Raw genomic sequence first — 21,288 nt, 5'->3', positions numbered from 1 at the left:
CTGCAGAAAACTGACAAGAAATTTCTTTGTGGATATTGGGACACCTGTGCCATTAGATGGACAAACCTCCTTCACTTTCTGTTGGTGCATACCCCCTTGTTCCCCTCCCCCTGTGAGATGAGAGAGTCAGGAGCTATGCAGAAAGGAAGGATATAGGCCTGCTCTTGTATTAAATATTAATCTGTTCAGTTTTAGACAGTCATCAATTAGGAAAGATTCCACTTGTTTGAGGCCACATGTTGTCTGTGTGTATTTATAAAACGGGTTCCTATGAACTAAAAATTTGGAAAGCCTTAGTTTGGAAAGAAAGATGTAGGGTTAAATTAAGAAAATATTGCTGGAGAGTGATGTTGAGGGAAAGTAGAAAATTGGGTTTATTTTTGTGCCGTATGGTTATTTAGTATAAACATATGTTATGGACTTACTACTTATTTCTTGATTTCTTGCATTTTTAATCAGTAGGCCTTTTCTTAGATTTTTTTAAAAAGTCTTTGAATCATACTTTTCCAGCATTAAGCACATTACAGATGCCATTATAAGGGAGAAAAATGAATGCACAACTCACATTAAAAAATACCTCTGTATCCCAGCTTGCATAAATGTCCACTCTCACTAATCTCATAGGCAACCCTGAATTGCAAAAGCATCTGTTTGTAATAGGTGCCCAGCCCTGCCTTTCTGGCTCATCAGAATTTTTGAGCCTTAGAAGTGTTTTTATTCTGCTTGTCCAATGTGATTTATGCACCATATGTCTCCTCTTCAGAATCTGAGCAGCTATGGGCATGGGGAAGTGTTCTGCCTCATCTAGACTGGGAAGAAGCAGGCATCTTTTAATTGTATTAACTCCTACTGAACCACTTTATCAAAGGTGTATAATGTTTACTTCTTACAGGTTGTTAGCCAGAGGTGATTTTTCTCTACCTTTACAGAGTGTATGTGCCTAAAGAAAGGGCATTTTTGTCTATGAGGGAGTGATGAATTCCTGTTTTTGGTTTGTTGTTGGCAGGCAGTACATGCCATACTACTACACTTCCTGCCCTTGTGCGCACACCGACTCTGATGATGCAGCCGTCACTGGACATCAAGCCCTTTATGTCCTTTCCTGTGGACAGTAGTTCTGCTGTTGGACTCTTCCCAAATTTTAACACAGTAAGTAAATTTATGTTCATGTTATTAGCCCCCTCCTCCTGCTTTCTCTGCAGACGCTAATAATCAGTACATGAAGCCTGTCTTACAACACTATGTATTGGTTACATCAAACGTTAGATAACCCTTTTCAACTCTTACAATAGCTAATTTCTGACATATGGAACAGGACAGAATGAAATCCAGGGTTCATTTGTTATATACCTTCCCTTTTAGACCATCCTGTTGCATGGTTCCTGTCGAGGTTCCAACAAATACAGACTATTTTCTTTTGGAGATGTGGCTGGCATGTAAAAAGAACAACACAATGTACAGTTAGCAAGCAATAGTGTCTTGTGTGAGTGTGTGCATGTGCGTGCACGTGCATGCATATACTATGAAATAGAAAGACCAATATACATAGGAAATAGAAAGATCAAAGATGATTTTGAAAACAAAAATCTTTTTCATATTAAAGAAAATAGGCAAGGCCTTCAGCTGATATAAATCAGCCTAAAACCATTGTAACCAATGGAGTTACTCAGACTTTCACTAACTGAATGTCTGGCCTATCACTGAATGAAGAGATGTGAAACTGAAATTGATATCTAATCAGCCAGGGTGAAAAACAATTTCTTATTAACTCATATTTACTTTTGATTCATTTTCTGTTTACTGTGTTTTTCTTCTGAAAAATTACACCTCTATTTTTGCAATTCATTTGCTGTAAAATGACTGCAACATGCAGTTAAATCATTGACAAAGCTGCTGCCCTATTTTTTTTCAGAGTAAAAAATTTGTTTTTAAAGTCCAATCTTTATTTTTAATTGCTCTTACTTCCTTAATTGCCCCATTAATAGATTCTAAATATTATTAAAATCCCTATTGTTAATATCCTTTACAGTTCATTAAATTATCCCCATATGCTTATTGCATACAACTTAAAACTAATATTTTGCATGTTTGCTGAGCTTGTTTTTTCCCATGTTCAGGGAATCAGTCTGTAAATAACAAGTTAATAGCGACAGAAAGGAGAATGGTTCAGGTCATTGTGTGAATAAATTCTGTCCAGTCAGTAAATATAGTTTGTTCATACATAAGGATTACATGAATTGTACAGCATCATAGTTGTCACTGTAGTCAGAAAAAAATTGAATTATCAGCACCACCAGACAGTGCTTATTTGAACCACTGCCAAATGTTTCCTTTTGCAAACTTATCTTCTGTATGACGTGAAAACAGCAAGAGGATTTTTCCTCATGACTTGTAAATATATTCTGCAGAGAGGTCTTGTGTTATGGTACATAGTGCTGGAGGGTGATTATGGAGTAGTATACCAGCAACTTCTTTCAAAGGCCATTATAAGCCATTTTGAATATTAATGTATTCATTGCAAAATACCCGCATAAAATATGTATAGTGTATGTGTATATATACATATACACACAATACATAAGATATATATGGGGGAGTATGTATGTGTGCATATGCAAAAAAGCATTCCAGATGTGCTTACGGTATGAGGGAGCCAAAACCAAAAATGGTACTGCAAATGAGGGCATACCATTCTCCAATATGCAATCATTGCGATTATGTTCTGTTCTAAGGTACTTAAGCGTCTTCTTTGTTTAATGCTGCTGTACGTTAGCCAGACTCTTTAAATAAACTTTTCCTCTGAGGATCCTGCAAATGTCAAGCCTATCAGGATGCATTATTTATTACTATTATTATTGACCATTTAAATTGCAGTAGTATCTGGAGACCAGTCATGTAGACTGGACATGTAGACTGTTTTTGCCTACGCATATTTCTTTATACTTACCCAAGCTAACTTCCATCTGCCTCGTCCCCCATCCAGTTTTTAAACCCACCTGGAGCCACTCACAGTTTTCTGTGGTATTTAGTAACCAAAAGAGCATCAAACTTCAACTACTTGCTGTCTACTTTCTCCCTTGAAATCACTGATAACTATATTAAATAGCACTGGAAAAGGCACAGACACACTACATTTTAACCTGCATTCTCTGAGAAGCAGTAGTTTACTTTTACTCCCTTTTTAATTCACAAGAATTTCCCCCTCCTCCCCTAGTGTTTATTTCCTTAATCGCCTTTTATGATGGGCGTTGTCATCTGCTAATGGGCACAATGATCCCTGACTGTCTTGAGTTCATTCTTATTAACTAAACATATGCACTGCAAATATATATTTTACATCATGATAACATGAGTGGTGGCTTTAGGACCAAACCCTGTTGTTTTTCTCTTTCATTGTAAGCCTGAGCAAATGGTCTGTAGCGCGGGGTGAGAGAGAGGGTGTATGTGAAATCTGACCACGCGCAAACATTGCAAAATTTAGGTTGACAAAAGTGAACCTAAATGAAGACATAATGTATGTAAGATCTAGGTCACCTATGTCTGGGCCTGAAGGAAGCCATACAATTAAAAGGGCTTTGCATCATCTTCCCAAGTGCCAGTAGCACATCATGGATTAACAGTATGTATTAGATATTGTAGGACCCTATGAGTTTCCAGACCTAGAAACCTACAGATTTCAACCATGAGAGTAATTACAAGAAATTTAGGCCCTGATCTCACAATGAATTAGCATTAACCACTGTGAAGTCCAATTAATTTTGATGGGATAGATCCAAAGGCTGGATCAGGGCCTTCATTTATGTTTTCATACCTTTTTGAGGGTTGGAAAAGAATTCCTGAAAATGAAACATCTTGGGATATACTTGTCTCTGTTTGTATTGAACTGCCAGTTCACTAAATGTTTCCTGTAACTTGACATAGGTGGAGACAATTTCTGGCTTGTTAATTGTAATGACTCAACAAGAAAAGAGCTTCTGCTTTACATTTGATGATGCAGCAAGTATCAGGGGAAGAAAATAGAATAATAATAAATGGTAGTAAATGGAAAATGTCTTAAAAGGAACATCCCCGAGAGAGCACATTATTTCCTGAAGAGCATGGTATTTCCAGAAGAATTCTCTCCTTTATTTATGGAAGTATATATAAAACCAGATTAGATCCATTTGTAAATAGTTAATCTTGACAGTTTTTAATACTGAAAACATCTGTGATACTACAGATGTAACATAAGTATTCTCACTTCATTTGCTAAAATATGCTGTTTTCTGATTAGTTGTTTCTCTGCCTGCATGGGTTATTTTTAAGTGTAATATACATTCTTTGCACTGATTTGGTTTTTGTTTTTTTTTAAAAGATGCCTTACCCCAGGTGTGTTTATTTTCCTGAATGAATTGTTTGTGTGGCTCAATAAAAAGCTTTAGAATATGTGGTGGCTCTGGATTTTAATTACTTGTATATTCTATCTGTGAGGGGGTAAATTCAGCCCACCATTGGCCTTATATTTAAAATGTAATTGAAAATGAATTGCTGCCTTCCTGTGTGGGTGCAGTAGATGGGGGACAAAAGTGGACGGATCCCCCTCCCATGATATTTATGTAAGGAGGAGCCTTAGTTTGGTTGCTGCTGTTCAGGGTGCTAAGGGAGAAGCCAGCCAATGCAGACAGCACTAACAGGGCCAGCAAATACGTGTCAGGGCAAAGTGGCATGGAAAGTGTTAGAGTAGGCGTGGCCCTGCCAGGAACTGGCCCTTGGTTGCAGAGTACCCCTTTAACAGAAGTGTAGCAACTGTCACCTCAAGCGCACTTCCCCAATCAGCCTTCCAATATTGTTTGCCCTTCTGCTGAATAGAAATAATGCCTTCAAAGACTTCTGCTCAGCGACTGATCTTCCCCGTCCTGCACAGCTCTAACTCATCCATAGCAGAACACTATATGTACAACTTGGGCTGGATCCTCAGCTGGTGTAAATTGACACATGGATCTGAGGATCTAGCCCTTTGTATGTAAGATATGGCATTTTATGAGTTGTATACCCAATTTACAGGTAACATACTGTACAAAAATGTGCTTATTAATCTGAGTTCATTTTTAGCCTTCAAAAAATTGTATGTTTAGAAATTATTAAAACCTTCCAAAAATGGTTAAGTAATTGATTCTAGACAAGTATGTTTTTAGACATCTATTGTTAAAACAATAGGATAGATCACCCATCACCTACAAGCATGTCAGCTGAAGTTATCTCTGAAGGAAATGTATTATTACATTAAAAAAAAGTAAGATAAAAGCATTAAGGTTGCAAAGACAAGCACTCAAAACTTAGGAAATGTCATAATTAAGGATGCCTGTGTAACTTTAATTTGGACCCTTATGCATATGCATTACGATAGTCTTTAATTATATAATCACTGCCTCATTTACCACACAACTTCTAGCTCCTGCAACAAATAAGGCAAGGATCCTACAGACCACAGCTTCTTTCAGCACACAGCTATGATTAATTGCCTGATAACCATCCATTCTGCCTACTGAATGAGGTGGTGGTCTTGCAGAAAAAACAGTTTGTGATCAGGTAGTAAAAAGTGTAGCATAATGCATATGCACAAGATTATAACTAGCTGGGAAATAGAATTTCTGTTATACAATAAAATTTCATTCTGGGAAATTGCACTTTTACCACAGAAAATTTTGGTTTTGCAGAAAGTGAATTTCAACCAGCCCTACTGACAAGCAACTGAAAATAGGGTCTTTTATTAGAAAGTGTTGAGTAACCTACCTTGTTGCTAGCTGTACCATCTACAATGAGAGGTGTACATTTTCCAAAAGACTAGAAGGTTTCTACTATCTCCTCAGAAGAGTGGATTTTGGAAGAGAGCAGCACTCTATGATGTAAATTTTTTCAAAATAATACAAGCGAACAGTCATTCTATTACTGTGCAAAAGCAATATCAAGCAGTTTCTGAGTATCATAATAGAAAATAATCATCAATTGGTATGCTTTCCTTCTGAGTTTGCCTTGGCCTCGGGGATAATCAAGCGTTATAATCTCAGCGGCAGCTTTCATATTAGTGAAATATTCCACATCTAACTAGATCCTGATTGATTTCTAAATGCCAACTCACACCTTCACATTTTGGAGAACTCGGAGGTTACCGTGGTCTAGTTATTGCTGCAATGCCTATTCCTCTTCAAGCAGGGCACATAAGCTGATTTTGTACTCATGTATGGGTCCCTTTTCACAAACTGGACAGGCATCCAGAGCTATCAGTCCAGGTGAGCCAGGATGGTGGGAGGGAAAAACTGCCTGATAACTTACTGTCAGAAGCCACTGCCTCTGCTCTAGTCCTGAGCAGGCAGCTCAGGGTCACTCACTCCAGACACGATGTCATGGAGTCACAAGGTTGATGCTCTGGAACCAGGGCTGGCTCCAGCTTTTTTGCCACCCGAAGCGGCGAAAAAAAAAACCAAAAGAAAAAAAACCGATTGAGCTGCCACCGAAGTGGAAGGGAGGGAATGAAGGACTTGCCGCTGAAGACCCGGACGTGCCGCCCCAATAACTGACAGAGTGCCACTGCTTTCTATTGGCCGACCCAGGCACCTGCTTCCGTCGCTGATGCCTGGAGCCGGCCCTGTCTGGAACTGCTCTGTATGAAGCCAGTCAGGACTCTGGTATAGCGTGCCTCCTCCCTCTGAGCACACTGTCTCCAGGGCAAGAAGCTTACACAGCTTCGGCATTCCTGGATCTGATCTCGGAGCATTCAGCATCCCTTTTCACACCATGCGCTTCCTGCAACGACTCCGCTTAGGCGGGGCTCCTGGGGAAGCCAAAGGGCCCTGCACCTCAACTCCGCGGTCAGCCATGACTCTCAGCCATGTGTAAAACAGAAGGTTTATTAGTGGACAGAAACACAGGGTAGAACAGAACTTGTTAGCACAGAAATCAGTGACTTGCAGCCAAGTCTTGGCCCACACGCCCTGGACTCCCCCCTCTCCCCCTTCTTGCGTCCCCCATAGCAGACTAAACTTGACCCTGCTGCCTCACCTCCGACACGCCAATTGCTCCTCCAGTCTTTGTCTCACTTTACCGGGCAAAGTGTCACCTGGTTGCATCCCCCTCCTGGTACTCAAGTTACGAAGAGCACCATCCATAGCTTACATGCAGGCAGCTGGAGCAGCCTCAGCGACCTCCGAGGGTCACAGCAAAAGTCAGACACCCTTATCCCCACCACCTAGGCACTGGTGCAAGACACAGGGAAACTGAGGCACACACAGTATTCATGCAAAACAGTAAGACTCACATACAACGTAAGAAGAGGAAAACCCCACTTTGTCAGACATGACTGTATCCAGGGTAATCAGTGGGAGGAGAGTTCATTGCTCTTCCTGTTTCTCCTTTTCAGTTTTTGTTCCTTATATTTTTGTTTTCTGCTCCTCCTTTGCCCTCTCTTCTCCTTCCCCATGGATCAGCTTTTTCTCCCTCCCTATGTGCTTCTTCCTGACCTCAGGCTTCTACAACCTCTTTCCCTGTGTCCTCGCCTTTCTGTATGCTAAGTCAAGCTACTTCCTCCTTCTGGTCACTGCTTAGATGCCAACAGGTTAGGCACAGGAAAGACAGTCTCCCTGTTTTCAGTTGAGCACAACAGTGGCTTAGAGTAACAATTGCAGGGAAAGTCCTGCTCAGCATGTAGGAGCTCGAGTATACTTACTACAAATATTCTTCAAAGAATTTAGCAGCAAAACTAGCAAGTCTCTACTGAGCATGTAAGAACTGAGATTTTTTTCAAGAGCCACATTTGGGCAGTTTTTCATGGGCATGGCAAAAGGCATATCCCTGACATCAGGGTGATCTCCCTGCCAAATTTTAAGTGCATGCATCACAGCAAAATACTTAGAACCAATTTGCTAACATGGGCAAAATAATGTGTTTCCCCCTCATCTTTTTCTTGGAAATAGTTGAATCATTTTTGCTGAAGCTTTCTCTAAGAATTCAGCCTGAGGTAGACACCTGACAAAGAAAATTTCAGGACAAACCATTAAAGTTTTGCAAAATTATCATCAACTGAAAACAGGGTCTTATAATAGGAACTGCTGGACAACGATAACTATAGGTGTTGAAACTTGCACCACTTGTAAATATACTTACACACGTGGGTTGGCAAACTCCTATTAGAACTCTCTTTAGAGAACTACTCTTTGTTAGGTCATAGACTCTAGAAATGTGGGGGGAAAACTCTATAAAGTCTTCTAATCCATTTTATTGCCAATGCAAGAAAGATCCGAGCTAACCTAATTTGAACTATATTTAGAGGGAAATCTCCCCATATGTGTGTAATTGTTAAGTGTTTCAATAGTTCTGGAACTTTCTTTGATGGGAAGTTAATGGGTAGGCCCCCTGTAGCAATCTTTGTCCACTTATCAAGAGGGGACCATACAAGTAGGGAATCAGCTGAATGTCTTTCTCTTAGACAACCTTTTTATAGTCTAATGCATAGACTTGAGGTTTGAGATGCAAATTTTCAAAACCTGCTTCTAATTTTGTGCACAAATCGAGCAGTTAGCTGTCTACCTAATTTCATACAAAAATGCTATGTGTATGCAATAATTCTGTCACTTGCTCTAGTGCAAATAAAAAGCCACATTAAGTCCTCAGAAAATCTGAGTATTCTGTGTATTATTGCAAAATGTTTGAAACCAATTTGATGCTTTAGCAGTTCATTTCTTTTATAGGTCAGCACAGGGAAAATCCAAGAAGTCTTTATCTTGGTGGAAGTGCTTTCCTTTCATTGGAGGTACAAGCTTGTTTAGAGAAACAAGAAAGCTATTTAAAAAGAGAGGTTTGTTAGCTATAAATATTTTAGGTATTAGAACATTGAAGGATGTTTTGCAAATACAGTGCAAGAAAAACAACTCTTCTCACAGCTCATATTATCAAAATATAACCTAGACCAAGGTGGCCACATATGCAGCACCATTTGCTCATGTTAGTTTCCAGTGACGATAACTTTTGTACAATAGGCTCTTAGAAAAAATCTAAATTCTCAATGTGTGTCCATCTAATAGGAAAAGAAGTCTTAAAGAATTCTCTTTACATCCATGCTGGTTTTATAGTAGTGGCTTTACCCACTCCTTACTCAGAGCTATAGTGTATTCTTCCATGCAAATAACCAGGAGTGAATTTTTATTCTGCCAGAACATTGCACCTGGTAATCCAGGCTCCTGACACTTTTTCAAACTGGATGAGTACAATGTATAATCTATGGGGGGTTGACAGTGAAGGTCACTGTGACGGTGTGGACTAGGTCTGGAGGTCCCTTGCTGGAGGCCTCCTGGCTCTGCCTGACCCTGTCCCAGAAAAGAGCAGAGGAGAAGTCCTCCAGATGGGCCAGAGTGGCTGCAGGGGAAACAGCCAATCAGAGGAGTTTCTGGAGTGGCCAATCTGGGACCAGAAGGGCCATATAAAAAGAAGCGTCAGAGGCAAAGCAGTCAGTTGCTGCCTGGAGCTGGAAGAGGAGAAACTGTGTGCCTGGATGGCTGGAAGAGCAGCAGGACCATGGACAGCTCAGTTCAGGCAGGACTGTGCCCAGAGAGGGTTGCTGAAGACCAGTGGAGCTAAGAAGGATCTTCTGGATAGCTGTGGGGCTGAGCAAAGACTAAGCCCAGAGCCTTGCCAGACCAAGTGAGGGTATCATGATGGGCCCTTCTGGTCTGGCTAAAGGCTGAGCCCATTTAGGGCTGCTGAAAAGGACACACACAACTGAGGGTACCACGATGAGTCCCTATTGGACTGTTACAGGCGATCAGTGTCTCTAGGGAGGAAGCCTTGGTGCGAATGTAAAGACTGTGTACCCTGGAAGGGGGTTGTTTGTTTGTTCCATCTGCAGATAGCATGTGACTCAGCCGGAGGGCTGAGTCACTGAAGACCTGCTGAAGAAACCATCAGCCAACAGGGCGCTTGCAAGAGGTAAGTGCCAGCCTGTTCCAACCAAGAACTAAGAAATAGCAGGCTTACACCTGACCAGAAGGGGGGTGCTCATGTGAGGCGGGTGCTGCCCCATTCCCAAGCAGAGAGATTGCAGACTCACATCAACCAGGAGGTGGCATTCGTGAGGCAGGTGCTGACCCTGTTACAGTCACACACAAATTGCAGCTGGGAAGGAGAAGTTTCTACTTTTCTATTGAGATTTTTGTCCTTATCTTCTCAATTCAAGTCCTGTTTAAGTTTCAGGTTAGATCTGATTAGTCATGAAGAAATCCTTCATTGATTCCTTTCCACACTTTACTTTTACCAGAAGTTCTTCAAAAGATGTTGGTTAATGTGTTTTGCTGATCAAAAGACTATTGATTTTTAAGTCAAGAAAGCACATTGCTCCCTTAGTTGATTACAAGGAGTGGATGACAGCTATCAACTGGTGTACCAGTGCTAGACTCAGTCCTGGTCTGCCTTTCATCTCTTTATTTGGGATTTTGCAACGTGGCTATTATAAAAACGTGCTCTAGTGAATATATTGTTTCTAGGGCTGTCAATCACAGTTAACTCATGTGATTAACTCAAAAAAATTAATCATGATTAAAAAAGATTAATCGCATTTATAACAATAGAATACCAATTGAAATTTATTAAATATTTTTGCATGTTGTTCTACATTTTCAATATTGATTTCAGTTACAACACAGAATACAAAGTGCACAGTGCTCACTTTATATTATTTTTTATTACAAATATATGCACTGAAAAACGATAAACAAAAGAAATAGTATTTTTCAGTTCACCTCATTCAAGAAATGCAATTTATTTATCTTGAAAGTGTAACTTACAAATGCAGATTTGTTTTTGATTACATAACTGCACTCAGAAACAAAACTCTGTAAAACTTTAGTGCCTACAAGTCCACTCAGTCCTACTTCTTATTCTGCCAATTGCAAAGACAAACAAGTTTGTTTACATTTATGGGAGATAATGCTGCCTGCTTCTTATTTACAATGTCACCTGAAAGTGAGAACAGGCGTTCACATGGCACTTTTGTAGCCGGCGTGGCAAGGTATTTACATGCCAGATATGCTAAACATTCATATGCCCCTTCATGCTTCGGCCACCATTCCAGAGGACATGCTTCCATGCTGATGATGCTCATTAAAAAATAATGTGTCAATTAAATTTGTGACTCTACTCCTTGGGGGAAGAATTGTATGTCTCCTGCTCTTTTTTACCCACATTCTGCATATATTTAATGTTACAGAAGTCTCAGATGATGACCCAGCACATGTTCGTTTTAAGAACACTTTCACAGCAGATTTGACAAAATGCAAAGAAGGTACCGATGTGAGATTTCTAAAATTAGCTTGTGATGCTCTGTACTTCGGGGGGACACCCTACACCCCCATGTTCATCTTTATAGAATGATTGTGTGGTATCCAATGAAAAGTTTGTCATGTTGGGTGTCTTCGAAAGGCCCATGATGCACTGAGCATGGTTGTTATAGTGATGTTATAGTAATTGTTACAGTAATGTTATAATAAGGTTGTAGGTTATAATTTTATGTATATAGTAATGAAGCTGAAAATGTAACCTCACGGCTTAAAGCAAGCCCATGCAAAAACTCTCCAAGAACAGAGAGGGAGTTCACACCTTGTCAGGGCATGGATGGGACAAACCCAGCCCAGCCTCACAGGAACAATGGACACTTGGTCAGGCAGCAACAAAAGAATCTGTTAGATCCTGGAGGGAGTCACCCCCTCCCTTGGACAGTTTGGAACTGCAATGAGGTAATGCTCACCTGACTCTGAAGGGGAAGGGGGGCAAAGCCAAGAGGAAAGAAAGGACATGATAAAAGGGAGACACATTTTTCCATGCTCTCTCTCTTCCACCTACATCTACAGACACCCACCACCACCAAGCGATTGAACCACTGATCAAAGGGGAGAGCCTGGCTGAAGAGCAACTAGCCAGCCTGCGGTGAGAAGCATCTAAGTTTGTAAAGACATTTGAAAGTGTTAAGATCACCTCAGAATGCGTTTTGCTTTTATTTCATTTGACCAAATCTGACTTGCTAAACTTTGACTTATAATCACTTAAATCTACCTTTATAGTTAATAGATCTGTTTGTTTATTCTACCTGAAGCAGTGCATTTGGTTTGCAGTGTGTCAGAAACTCCCCTTGGGAGAACAAGCCTGATACATATCAATTTCTTTGTTAAATTGATGAATTTATATAAGCTTGCAGTGTCCAGTGGGCATAACTGGACACTGCAAAACGGAGGTTCCTAGGGTTGTTTCTGGGACCGAAGATTTTGGCTAGTGTCATTCACTTGCACGTAGGTGGGAGCAGCTTTCATGCCAGAGGCTGTGCGTGAACAGCCCAGGAGTGGGGGTTCTCCCAGCAGAGCAGGGTAAGGCTGGCTCCCAGAGTTAGGGATTGGAGTGGTCTAGCAGATCACTGGTCCAGATAACACCAGAGGGGAACATCACATAGCTACAGTAGTCGATCCAAGTTTTAAGAATCTGAAGTACTGTCCAAAATCTGAGAGGATTGAGGTGTGGAGCATGCTTTTAGAAGTGTTAAAAGAGCAACACACTCTGATGCAGAAACTACAGAACCGAAACCACCAAAAAAGAAAATCAGCCTTCTCTTGGTGGAATCTGACTCAGATGATGAAAATGAACATGCGTCAGTCTGCACTGCTTTGGATCATTTTCAAGCAGAACCCATCATCAGCATGGAAGCATGTCCTCTGGAATGGTGGTTGAAGCATGAAAGGACATAAGAATCTTTGGCACATCTGGCCCATAAATATCTTGCAATGCCAGCAACAACAATACCATCTGAATGCCTGTTCTTGCTTTCAGGTGACATTGTAAACAAGAAGCGGGCAGCATTATCTCCTGCAAATTGTAACCAGCCTTGTTTGTCTGAGTGATTGACTGACCAAGAAGTAGGACTGAGTGGACTTATAGGCTCTAAAGTTTTACATTGTTTTATTTTTGAATGCGGGTTTTTTTGTGCATAATTCTACATTTGTAAGTTCAACTTTCATGATAAAGAGATGGCACTACAGTACTTGTGAGAGGAGAATAGAAAAATACAGTGTTTTTGTTTTTTACAGTGCAAGTATTTGTAATAAAAAATAAATATAAAATGAGCACTGTACACTTTGTATTCTGTGTGGTAATTGAAATTAACATATTTGAAAATGTAGTAAACATCCAAAAATATTTAAAATAAATGGTATTCTATTATTTAACAGTGCGATTAATTACGATTAATTTTTTTTAATCGCTTGACAGCTCTAATTGTTTCCTCTCTCTAGCTATTGTATTTTATATGTATATGGAAAATATCTGTGTTAGAGTTGGCCACTAAAGATTAGGCTTATCATGTCTTTTTTTTCTTCCCCACATACTTGGCCCAGCCTAAGTTCCCTTTGTATGGCTCAGCATCACAAAGGGGACTTACAGCTGCCTTTGTGGGGATGCTGGGAATTTACATATTGTCCAGCAATGGCATAAAGTCTCTACCTCCCACACCTTCTATCCTTCATACCCTGAGCATTCTGTGGGTAAGAGGGGATTCCTCCAGCTAGCACAATTTAGAGCTACTCTCTTCTAGGGAAAGGGTTTGTTCAATCCCCAGCCAGCTCCAAGTTCAGGGGAGATGAAAAGGGGGCTTAGAGCCACATTGGAAAAAGGCAAATATAGTGCCCATATTTTAAAAAGGAAAGAAAAAGAACCCAGGGGACTATAAACTGGTCAGCCTAACTTCAGTCCCTGGCAAAATCATGGAGCAGGTCCTCAAGGAATCCATTTTGAAGCACTTGGAGGAGAGGAAGGTGATCAGGAACAGTCAACATGGATTCACCAAGGACAAGTCATGCCTGACCAACCTGATTGATTGCCTTCTATGATGTGATAACTGGCTCTGTGGATATGGGGAAAGTGGTTGATGTGATATATCTTGACTTAAGCAAAGCTTTTGATATGGTCTCCCACAGGATTCTTGCCAGCAAGTTTAAAAAGTATGGATTGGATGAATGGACTATAAGGTAGATAGAAAGCTGGCGAGATTGCCAGGCTCAATGGGAGTGATCAACGGCTCCATGTCTAATTTGCAGCTGGTATCAAGCAGAGTGCCCCAGGGGTCGGTCCTGGGGCCGGTTTGGTTCAACATCTTCATTAATGATCTGGATGACGGGATGGATTGCACCCTCAGCAAGTTTGCAGATGACACTAAGCTGGGGGGAGAGGTAGATACACTGGAGGGTAGGGATATGGTCTAGAGTGACCTAGACAAATTGGAGGATTGGGCCAAAAGAAATATGATGAGGTTCAACAAGGACAAAGTGCAGAGTCCTGCACTTAGGAAGGAAGAATCCCATGCACCGCTACAGGCTGGGGACTGACTGGCTAAACAGCAGTTCTGCAGAAAAGGACCTGGGGATTACAGTGGACGAGAAGCTGGATATGAGTCAGCAGTGTGCCTTCATTGCCAAGAAGGCCAACGGCATATTGGGCTGTTTTAGTAGGTGCATTGCCAGCAGATTGAAGGAAGTGATCATTCCTCTCTATTTGGCACTGGTGAGGCCACACCTGTGTTATACCAATAAAATAAAAACCAGCAGGATCTTATTAAAGGGGAAAAGGCAAAATACCACATTTATTGTGAATACAGAAAGAATCATAGTAAGCTGTTAGTTATAGCTATAACATTCCATTCAATCTCATATTTATTCATACATTCATTCATACAAACACACACACACAGGTTCTGCAAGGTTGTTATCATAGTTACCAGCCTTAGAGTAGCTCATGCCAAGCCACTGGCCAGGTGGCCTGGACATGAGGAGGGACCAGGGCCTTGTCAGATGCTCATCTGATGCTCCTGGAAGTTGGTTTGCAGAATCAGACCCCAAAGTTCTCACTTTCTAGAGTCCATTTTTATAGGAATTTCTTCCTATGCCAGTCTATGGGAATTGCTTCATCATGCTGTTGCTGAATCAATCAGCAGATGTCACATTCCTGACAGCTCTGTGCTGCTAGATGTTATCTTGTTCTTTGGTTCTCCCATTCTTGAGGCTGTTGGGTGGATTCCAGTCTGCCCTCCGAGGGTCCTCTGGTTATTTACCTCCCTGATCATTCAGTTATTATCCACACCAAGCATCCATCCACATAGATCCTCTATCTCTATTTTAATCACAATTGTTAATACAACAAAAGGGCGGGGAGTCTCTGGGTGCTGTTTCTGCTGTTCAGAGTATTGCTTTGAGTCTCTCTCTGTGTGAATTGCTTTGAGAACAGACTCTGTCTTAGAATGTACTAATGCAATTAGCAGCTTGCAAGTTTCACACATAGAGGGAGAGAAACAGTACCAAAAACCAAGAGACCTCTTAGTTTAAATTCCAGGGTATTACTAATTATCGGGAATCAAACTCATTTGTGATTTTAATACAGAACTTCTTTAATATGATCCAACAAGTGCGGTGACAAGATTAAGACAGATGACCACAATTATTTTTTTCTAGAATTGGCCATTCTCATGTTCTTGGAGTCAACTTCTGGGGATTTCGAGGAAGCTCTCTCCTGCCTCAAATCCCCACCAGTTGTGTGTGTGTGTGTGACTTTTCCAACTCCAAAACACTTTACAGTACACCAGCTGGGCATACTACAGCAGAGAACATGGATGGTTTTCAAAATAAAAAAACAATGAGTGTCGTCAGGGCTGACTCCAGGGTGGCTGGTAATGTAAAATGAGCAAGAAAAAAATATAACAATACACTGTTAAGTTGAATCTTAAATTACACTTGGCTTTGACCCAGTGACAAGGGATATAGCAAAGTTTCTCTAAGCGTGTGTGTGTGTGTGTTATACTGTGTATTGTGACAAATGTAGTAGTAGAGAATTGTAAATGATTCTTGCCAATTTACATGTCACCAAAGAAGTGCATAATGTATCACTGAGCAGAGGACTGGGGTGGAATAGTATTTATTTGCCTAATATTTTAATTTTTTTCACATTCAACTGTTTCTGTCGTCAATCTGTGATTTTTACAATGGATGTTTTAAAATGTGTCCTCTGTTTTGAATAAATGTGTCTATCTTCATAACTCTATTCATCAAAATATGTAGAGTACTGGGGAGAGATATGGTGTGAGAGGGTGTTAATATGACAGAATTTGAATTAAGCTCCAGTATATAGTGGTTCTTCATAATGGCAGCATGCCCAGCTCTCCTGAGGAGGTTTAGAGTTGAAATATAGAATGAAATCATGTTGGCATCAAGCCTAGTGCTCTAGAGACAAGTTGAAAAATAGACTGGCTCTGACCCTATGGGTTTGCTTGTTACTGGTTGCCTAACTATTTATTTTAAATAATAAAATAAAAAAATGGAAGAGTTGTCTAATGGGTTTGGATAAATAGCAGCATTTAAAACTTTAACCCATGTCTTACCGATGGGTAGGTAATTATGTGTAACACACTTTGTCTCAGTTCACAAATGGAAAACATTGCAAGATTGCATTTATAAAGCAGCAGAACTGATTGTGCCAGCAAATCAATTATTAGTTGCTCTAGCTGTAGATTTTTAAAAGGGTTTTATGAGAGCAGGAAAGGAGAAAAGGCACAGAACCTCGATTGGCGACTCCCAGTTTTGAACACATACTAAATCAGAAGTTATACCAATTTAAACTTTTATACCCGCTTATCAACATATAGTTTATAACCAGTTTCCTTGCACACCATTTCAAAATGTCACCCATGATCTCTGTCATAATTTGTAGCAACTCCAAGGAGTGTTTAAAAACCAGATGGCAATTTTGAATTGAATGGAGAGCCTATGGAGTTGTTTAAATTGCACTATTTCTGATGTGAGAGAAGACAGGCATCGGATGGAGGCAGAAAAGTCAGGACTTGGAGAGGCATCACTGTGGAAATTGTAATCATTGAGGTGAGAGGAGAAAAGGGTTGGGTGAAAATTTCAGCAGATTGGAGTAGTGGCAGCAGCATGCATAGATGCCTTACAGAGGTATGGATATAAATGAGGAAAAGCAGAGTTCTTGGGTCAGGCTGGCGCCAGAGTTAGTCAGTGGAGAAAAATGGCAGCCACATCTCTAGATTAATATACACCCAAAGCTGGATGACTGCCAAATTTGTTTTATTACCAATACCTCTCTAGTAATAGGCAAAAATCAAAAGTTTCGTTTCAGATAGGCATCTAGATACTTATCCAAGCTTCAGAACTACAAATTGCCAGAGAGCTTAAATCAATACTAACAGGTAGATTTGTAATGTCACAAGAATAGCCAATCTTACAGTATTTGGTAGTTTAGCTGAAGCAAAAAGTTTGGAAACACCTCTCTTTCTTGGAACAAAAGCGGATCACATCTTGGCAGGCTCAACTCAGCTCTTCTCCTTTGAGGTACATAAACAGGGTTCTGTGCAGCTGTGTGTGAATATTGCGCAAAAGTTCTCTTTGCTATATATGAATAATAAAGATCCTGATATATTTTATAACGGTAGGGTTTATTTTGGTGTTCTTGGCCAAACGTTTCCTTTCCTCCTTCTGACTGTTCTGTAATTTACCATGATTTTTCTGTTGCTTCCCTCCACCCCAGAAATGACTGCATTTCTGACAGCTATCCATGTACTTTGTGACGCACCTTGGGAGCTTTTGCAATGAAAGGAGTTATATAAATGTAAGGTGAGGATATTCCTGATTCTGGTCCCGGTTGAAATCAGGAAGTGTAGAAGGGAGTTAAAAATGAATGACCAGTGCTGCAATCCCCTCAAATCTAATAATCTGTGCTCTCGAGGTAGTCACAGTGATTTCATTGCAACTACTAGCGTGAGTAAGGATTGCTCAGGTTAATATGGGTTTGCAGTAGAGGTTTGAGTGTGGTTTAAGCTTTTGGCATTATTTCTGCTTAGTTTTATTTAACCCAACTGGTTTTCCCTTTATTTCATATATGCATTTGCAATAAGAGAATGAAATGGAAAAGGTTTTTAATCCTCAATATTATTACCACCCACCTTCAGTGCAAAATGTATGAACTCTTTACTATGCCTGTAGCTCATATTATAGTCCAAATAATAAGCATCCAGATGCTAGATTGTTGCTTGAATTTATAGCAGATATAATATATAGCAGATGTTCATCTTTTTTACAGAAAAAATTCTTAACGACTGGAACTTGACAGACTGCAGAGCTTCAATGAGTTACAAACACCACCTAAATCAGCAAATTACCCCCTTATTCAAAACAACATGTATTTAATTTTATTTAGTGATCCCAGATCAGTTTACCCCATAGCATTAACCTTCTGGCAGACAGATACTATGTTACTATTCAAACATGCTGTAATCCAGCCTAGTTTCTGACATATTTAAAACCTTTTAATTGTTAATGTTGCACCTTCTTGAATTCTAATCAGAACCAGACTGCATTCAGTTCCTCTCTTTGGGGAAGATCATCAACTACTCCCCTCGGAATCTTGAGCTGTAGCTTCTGGAGGCTGGGTGCGCTGTATTGTTCACGAGAATTTGTCTTTGTGCTGCTGTATCTGTTTGAATTTGAGACTTTATGCATAGTCTGTGTTGTAGTTTCTAAACTGCTAATTGACTAATGTTAATGCTGTGGATTATCATCTGGGGTACACAAGAGAATCGCTGTTCATTTTACTTTTTGAGTAGTTCTGCAGATAACTGTTTTCTTCGCTGTTCCTTTTTACTGATCTCAGACACTTCAGATGGGTTGAGGTACTTTTCATCACTAAACTATTCTGTTCTAGATTAGCAAGTCTAGCTATTAGCTGTTTAATTGAAAAAGCAAAACATATGTTGTGCTAAAATACTACTGCATTAAGTACAAACATATTTAAATGTCAGTTACATTGCAATAAATTTGATGCAGGAGCAAGTTCTAAATATGATCTCATATATGTTTCTGCTAGATTAATATTATACAATGAATGATCAAAAAGTTTGCAAGCAGAAGTTCCGTAACCTGTACTTTAGATCAGCATTCTGCTACATTGTGCTTATTTTGTAGAATGATGCAATGAGAGGTAGAGTTCAGAAATAGAAATTTTTACTAATTTGTATTTAATTTGCTTAATGTATTTAATTTTACTTAATTTCTAGCTTTGGAGTTATTCTTAAGCATTGTCACTGTATTCTGGAAACACTGGGAGGGTTATTCCATTCTAATCATTTTGATACAATCCCTCATGACATTGTCATAACCATACTAGGGAAATGTTGTCTAGGTGAAATTTCTATAAGGTGGGTATGCAACTAGTTGAGAGACCATACTCAGAGTAGTTATCAGTTGTTTGCTATCAAACTGGGAAGGGCATATCTAGTGGGGCCTGCAGGGGTCAGTCCAGAGTCTACCACCACTGAAGGGCAGGGTAAGCATTTTGGAGGACAGGATTAGAATTCAAAATGACCTTGACCAATTAGAGAACTGGTCTGAAATCAACAAGATGAAGTTCAATAAAGAAGCACGACACTGAGGAAGGAAAAAACCAGATGCCCATGTATAAAATGGGTAATAAGTGGCTAAGCACTAGAACTGCAGAAAAGAATCTAGGGATTATAGTGGATCATAAATTGAATATGACCTAACAATGTGATACAGTTGCAAAAGGCTAATATTCTGGGGTGTAACAGAAGTGTTGTATGTAAGATACAGGAGGTAATTGTCCCACTCTACTTGGCACTGGTGCGGTCTCAGCTGAAGTATTGTGTCCAGTTTGGATGCCACGCTTTAGGAAAGTTGTGAATAAATTGGAGAGTCCAGAGGAGAGCAACAAAAATAAGTTTTAGAAAACCTGACCTATGAGGAAATGTTGAAAAAAAACTGCGCATGTTTAGTCTTGAGAAAAGAAAGGAGGGGGGGAGGACAACTTGATAAGCCTTCAGATATGTTAAGGGCTGTTAGAGAGAGGAAATGGTAGGCAAGAAGGCTTAATCTGTAGCATGGCAGATTTAGGTTAGATATTATGAAAAACCTCCTTTTGGGATAATTAAGTACTGGAACAATTTACCAAGGGAGGTGGTGGAATCTCTGAAGGTTTTTAAGAACAGGTTGGACAAACACCTGCCAGGGATGATCTAGGTTAGCTTGGTCCTTCCTCAATGCAGGGGTCTGTACTAAATGATCTCTCACAGTCCCCTCCAGCCCTATGTTTCAATGATGTTTTATTCAAACTTTATAGTTTATTATTTTTCTTGTTGTCTTCTTTGACAAAGTTATAGTATCATTTTATAACAAAGTAATACGCTGTAGTTGAGCTGCATTTGTTTTTTAATTATTTTTGTTTCTATGACTCTTAAGGCAGTGAAATACTGTATTTGCCATTAAAAGCAAGTGAATATTACATCACAGTTCCAAAAAGGATAAATGCTAGCTATGAACTTTACAAAACCCTCTTTTTTGGATTGGAGGTAATAGGGACATCATCTCACTATACTCCAAAAAGTTATTCATCAGTTAAGTGTTAAGTAATAGACAACCTCTTAGCTTTGCTACAAAAGATATTTCTTGATTGTGTGTGTGTGTGCGCGCATGTATGTAAGTGTTTATATTAAGAAAATCCTCACTAATGCAGTTTTCTTTCTCCGAAAGCATCAAAAATGTTTTAAGGGAGACAACTAGAATATTTAGCCATCAGCTTCAGAAAATCTGGAAGTAGCTAATTCACTGCAAAAACCTGATCTAAAGAATCATTAACTTCAACTTTCTTTCCCCATCTCTTTATCAAATTAAGTTTAGTGTCAAATGCAAGCTTTGCATCATCCTAGTTCTATGGCTCTTTCATATATTATTGTAGCAAGAAAATCACTGCTGAGACTGAAAAATAATCTGCAAGAAAAATATAACCTTTTAGCAAATCAAACTACTCCCTCCTGTGATGGGAAATTACTCCTCAGGGAATTCTGCACCAAAAAATAAAAAATTCTGTGCACAATATTTTAAAATTATGCACAATTCTGCGTATTTTATTTGTCAAAATAACACAATATAATCACACCAGTTTCAATTATTTTGGTAATTTATTTCAAAATACTTGTCTGAAACAATGTCTGTAACAATACAGACAACAACAAAAATTCAGGAAATGTTTTTTGACAAATAGACTATTTACTTGGCATATCAATACACAGTGATGAGCTGCCAAAAGCTGGAGAACCAGTTCTTTCAGTTGCTCCAGGTCTTCGGTGGCACTGAAGGACCCGCTGCCGAAGTGTCGCCGAAGACCCGGAGCAAGTGAAGGGCCTGCCACCGAAGACCCGGAGTGGCGCCG

The 21,288-nt window shown here is 39.8% G+C and overlaps 1 protein-coding gene across 13 annotated transcripts in view; it reads left to right on the top strand.

Annotated features, from left to right (window-relative positions):
• Positions 1–21,288, top strand: part of ZNF385B (zinc finger protein 385B) — a 300,973-nt gene that overhangs the window by 212,029 nt on the left and 67,656 nt on the right. For 12 of the 13 annotated variants that reach the window (XM_043525343.1, XM_043525342.1, XM_037912970.2 and 9 more), the window contains one exon: positions 1,007–1,149. In XM_043525343.1, coding sequence (XP_043381278.1) covers positions 1,007–1,149 — 143 coding nt within the window. Of the gene's footprint in view, positions 1–1,006; positions 1,150–18,147; positions 18,192–21,288 lie in introns of those variants that run through there. The other variant, XM_043525351.1, reaches the window with a different exon arrangement.

This window comes from Chelonia mydas, chromosome 11 (assembly GCF_015237465.2).
Source record: "Chelonia mydas isolate rCheMyd1 chromosome 11, rCheMyd1.pri.v2, whole genome shotgun sequence".
NCBI lineage: Eukaryota > Metazoa > Chordata > Testudines > Cheloniidae > Chelonia > Chelonia mydas.
Note: the sequence above shows the minus strand (reverse complement) of the source record. Positions and strands in the feature narration are given on the sequence as shown.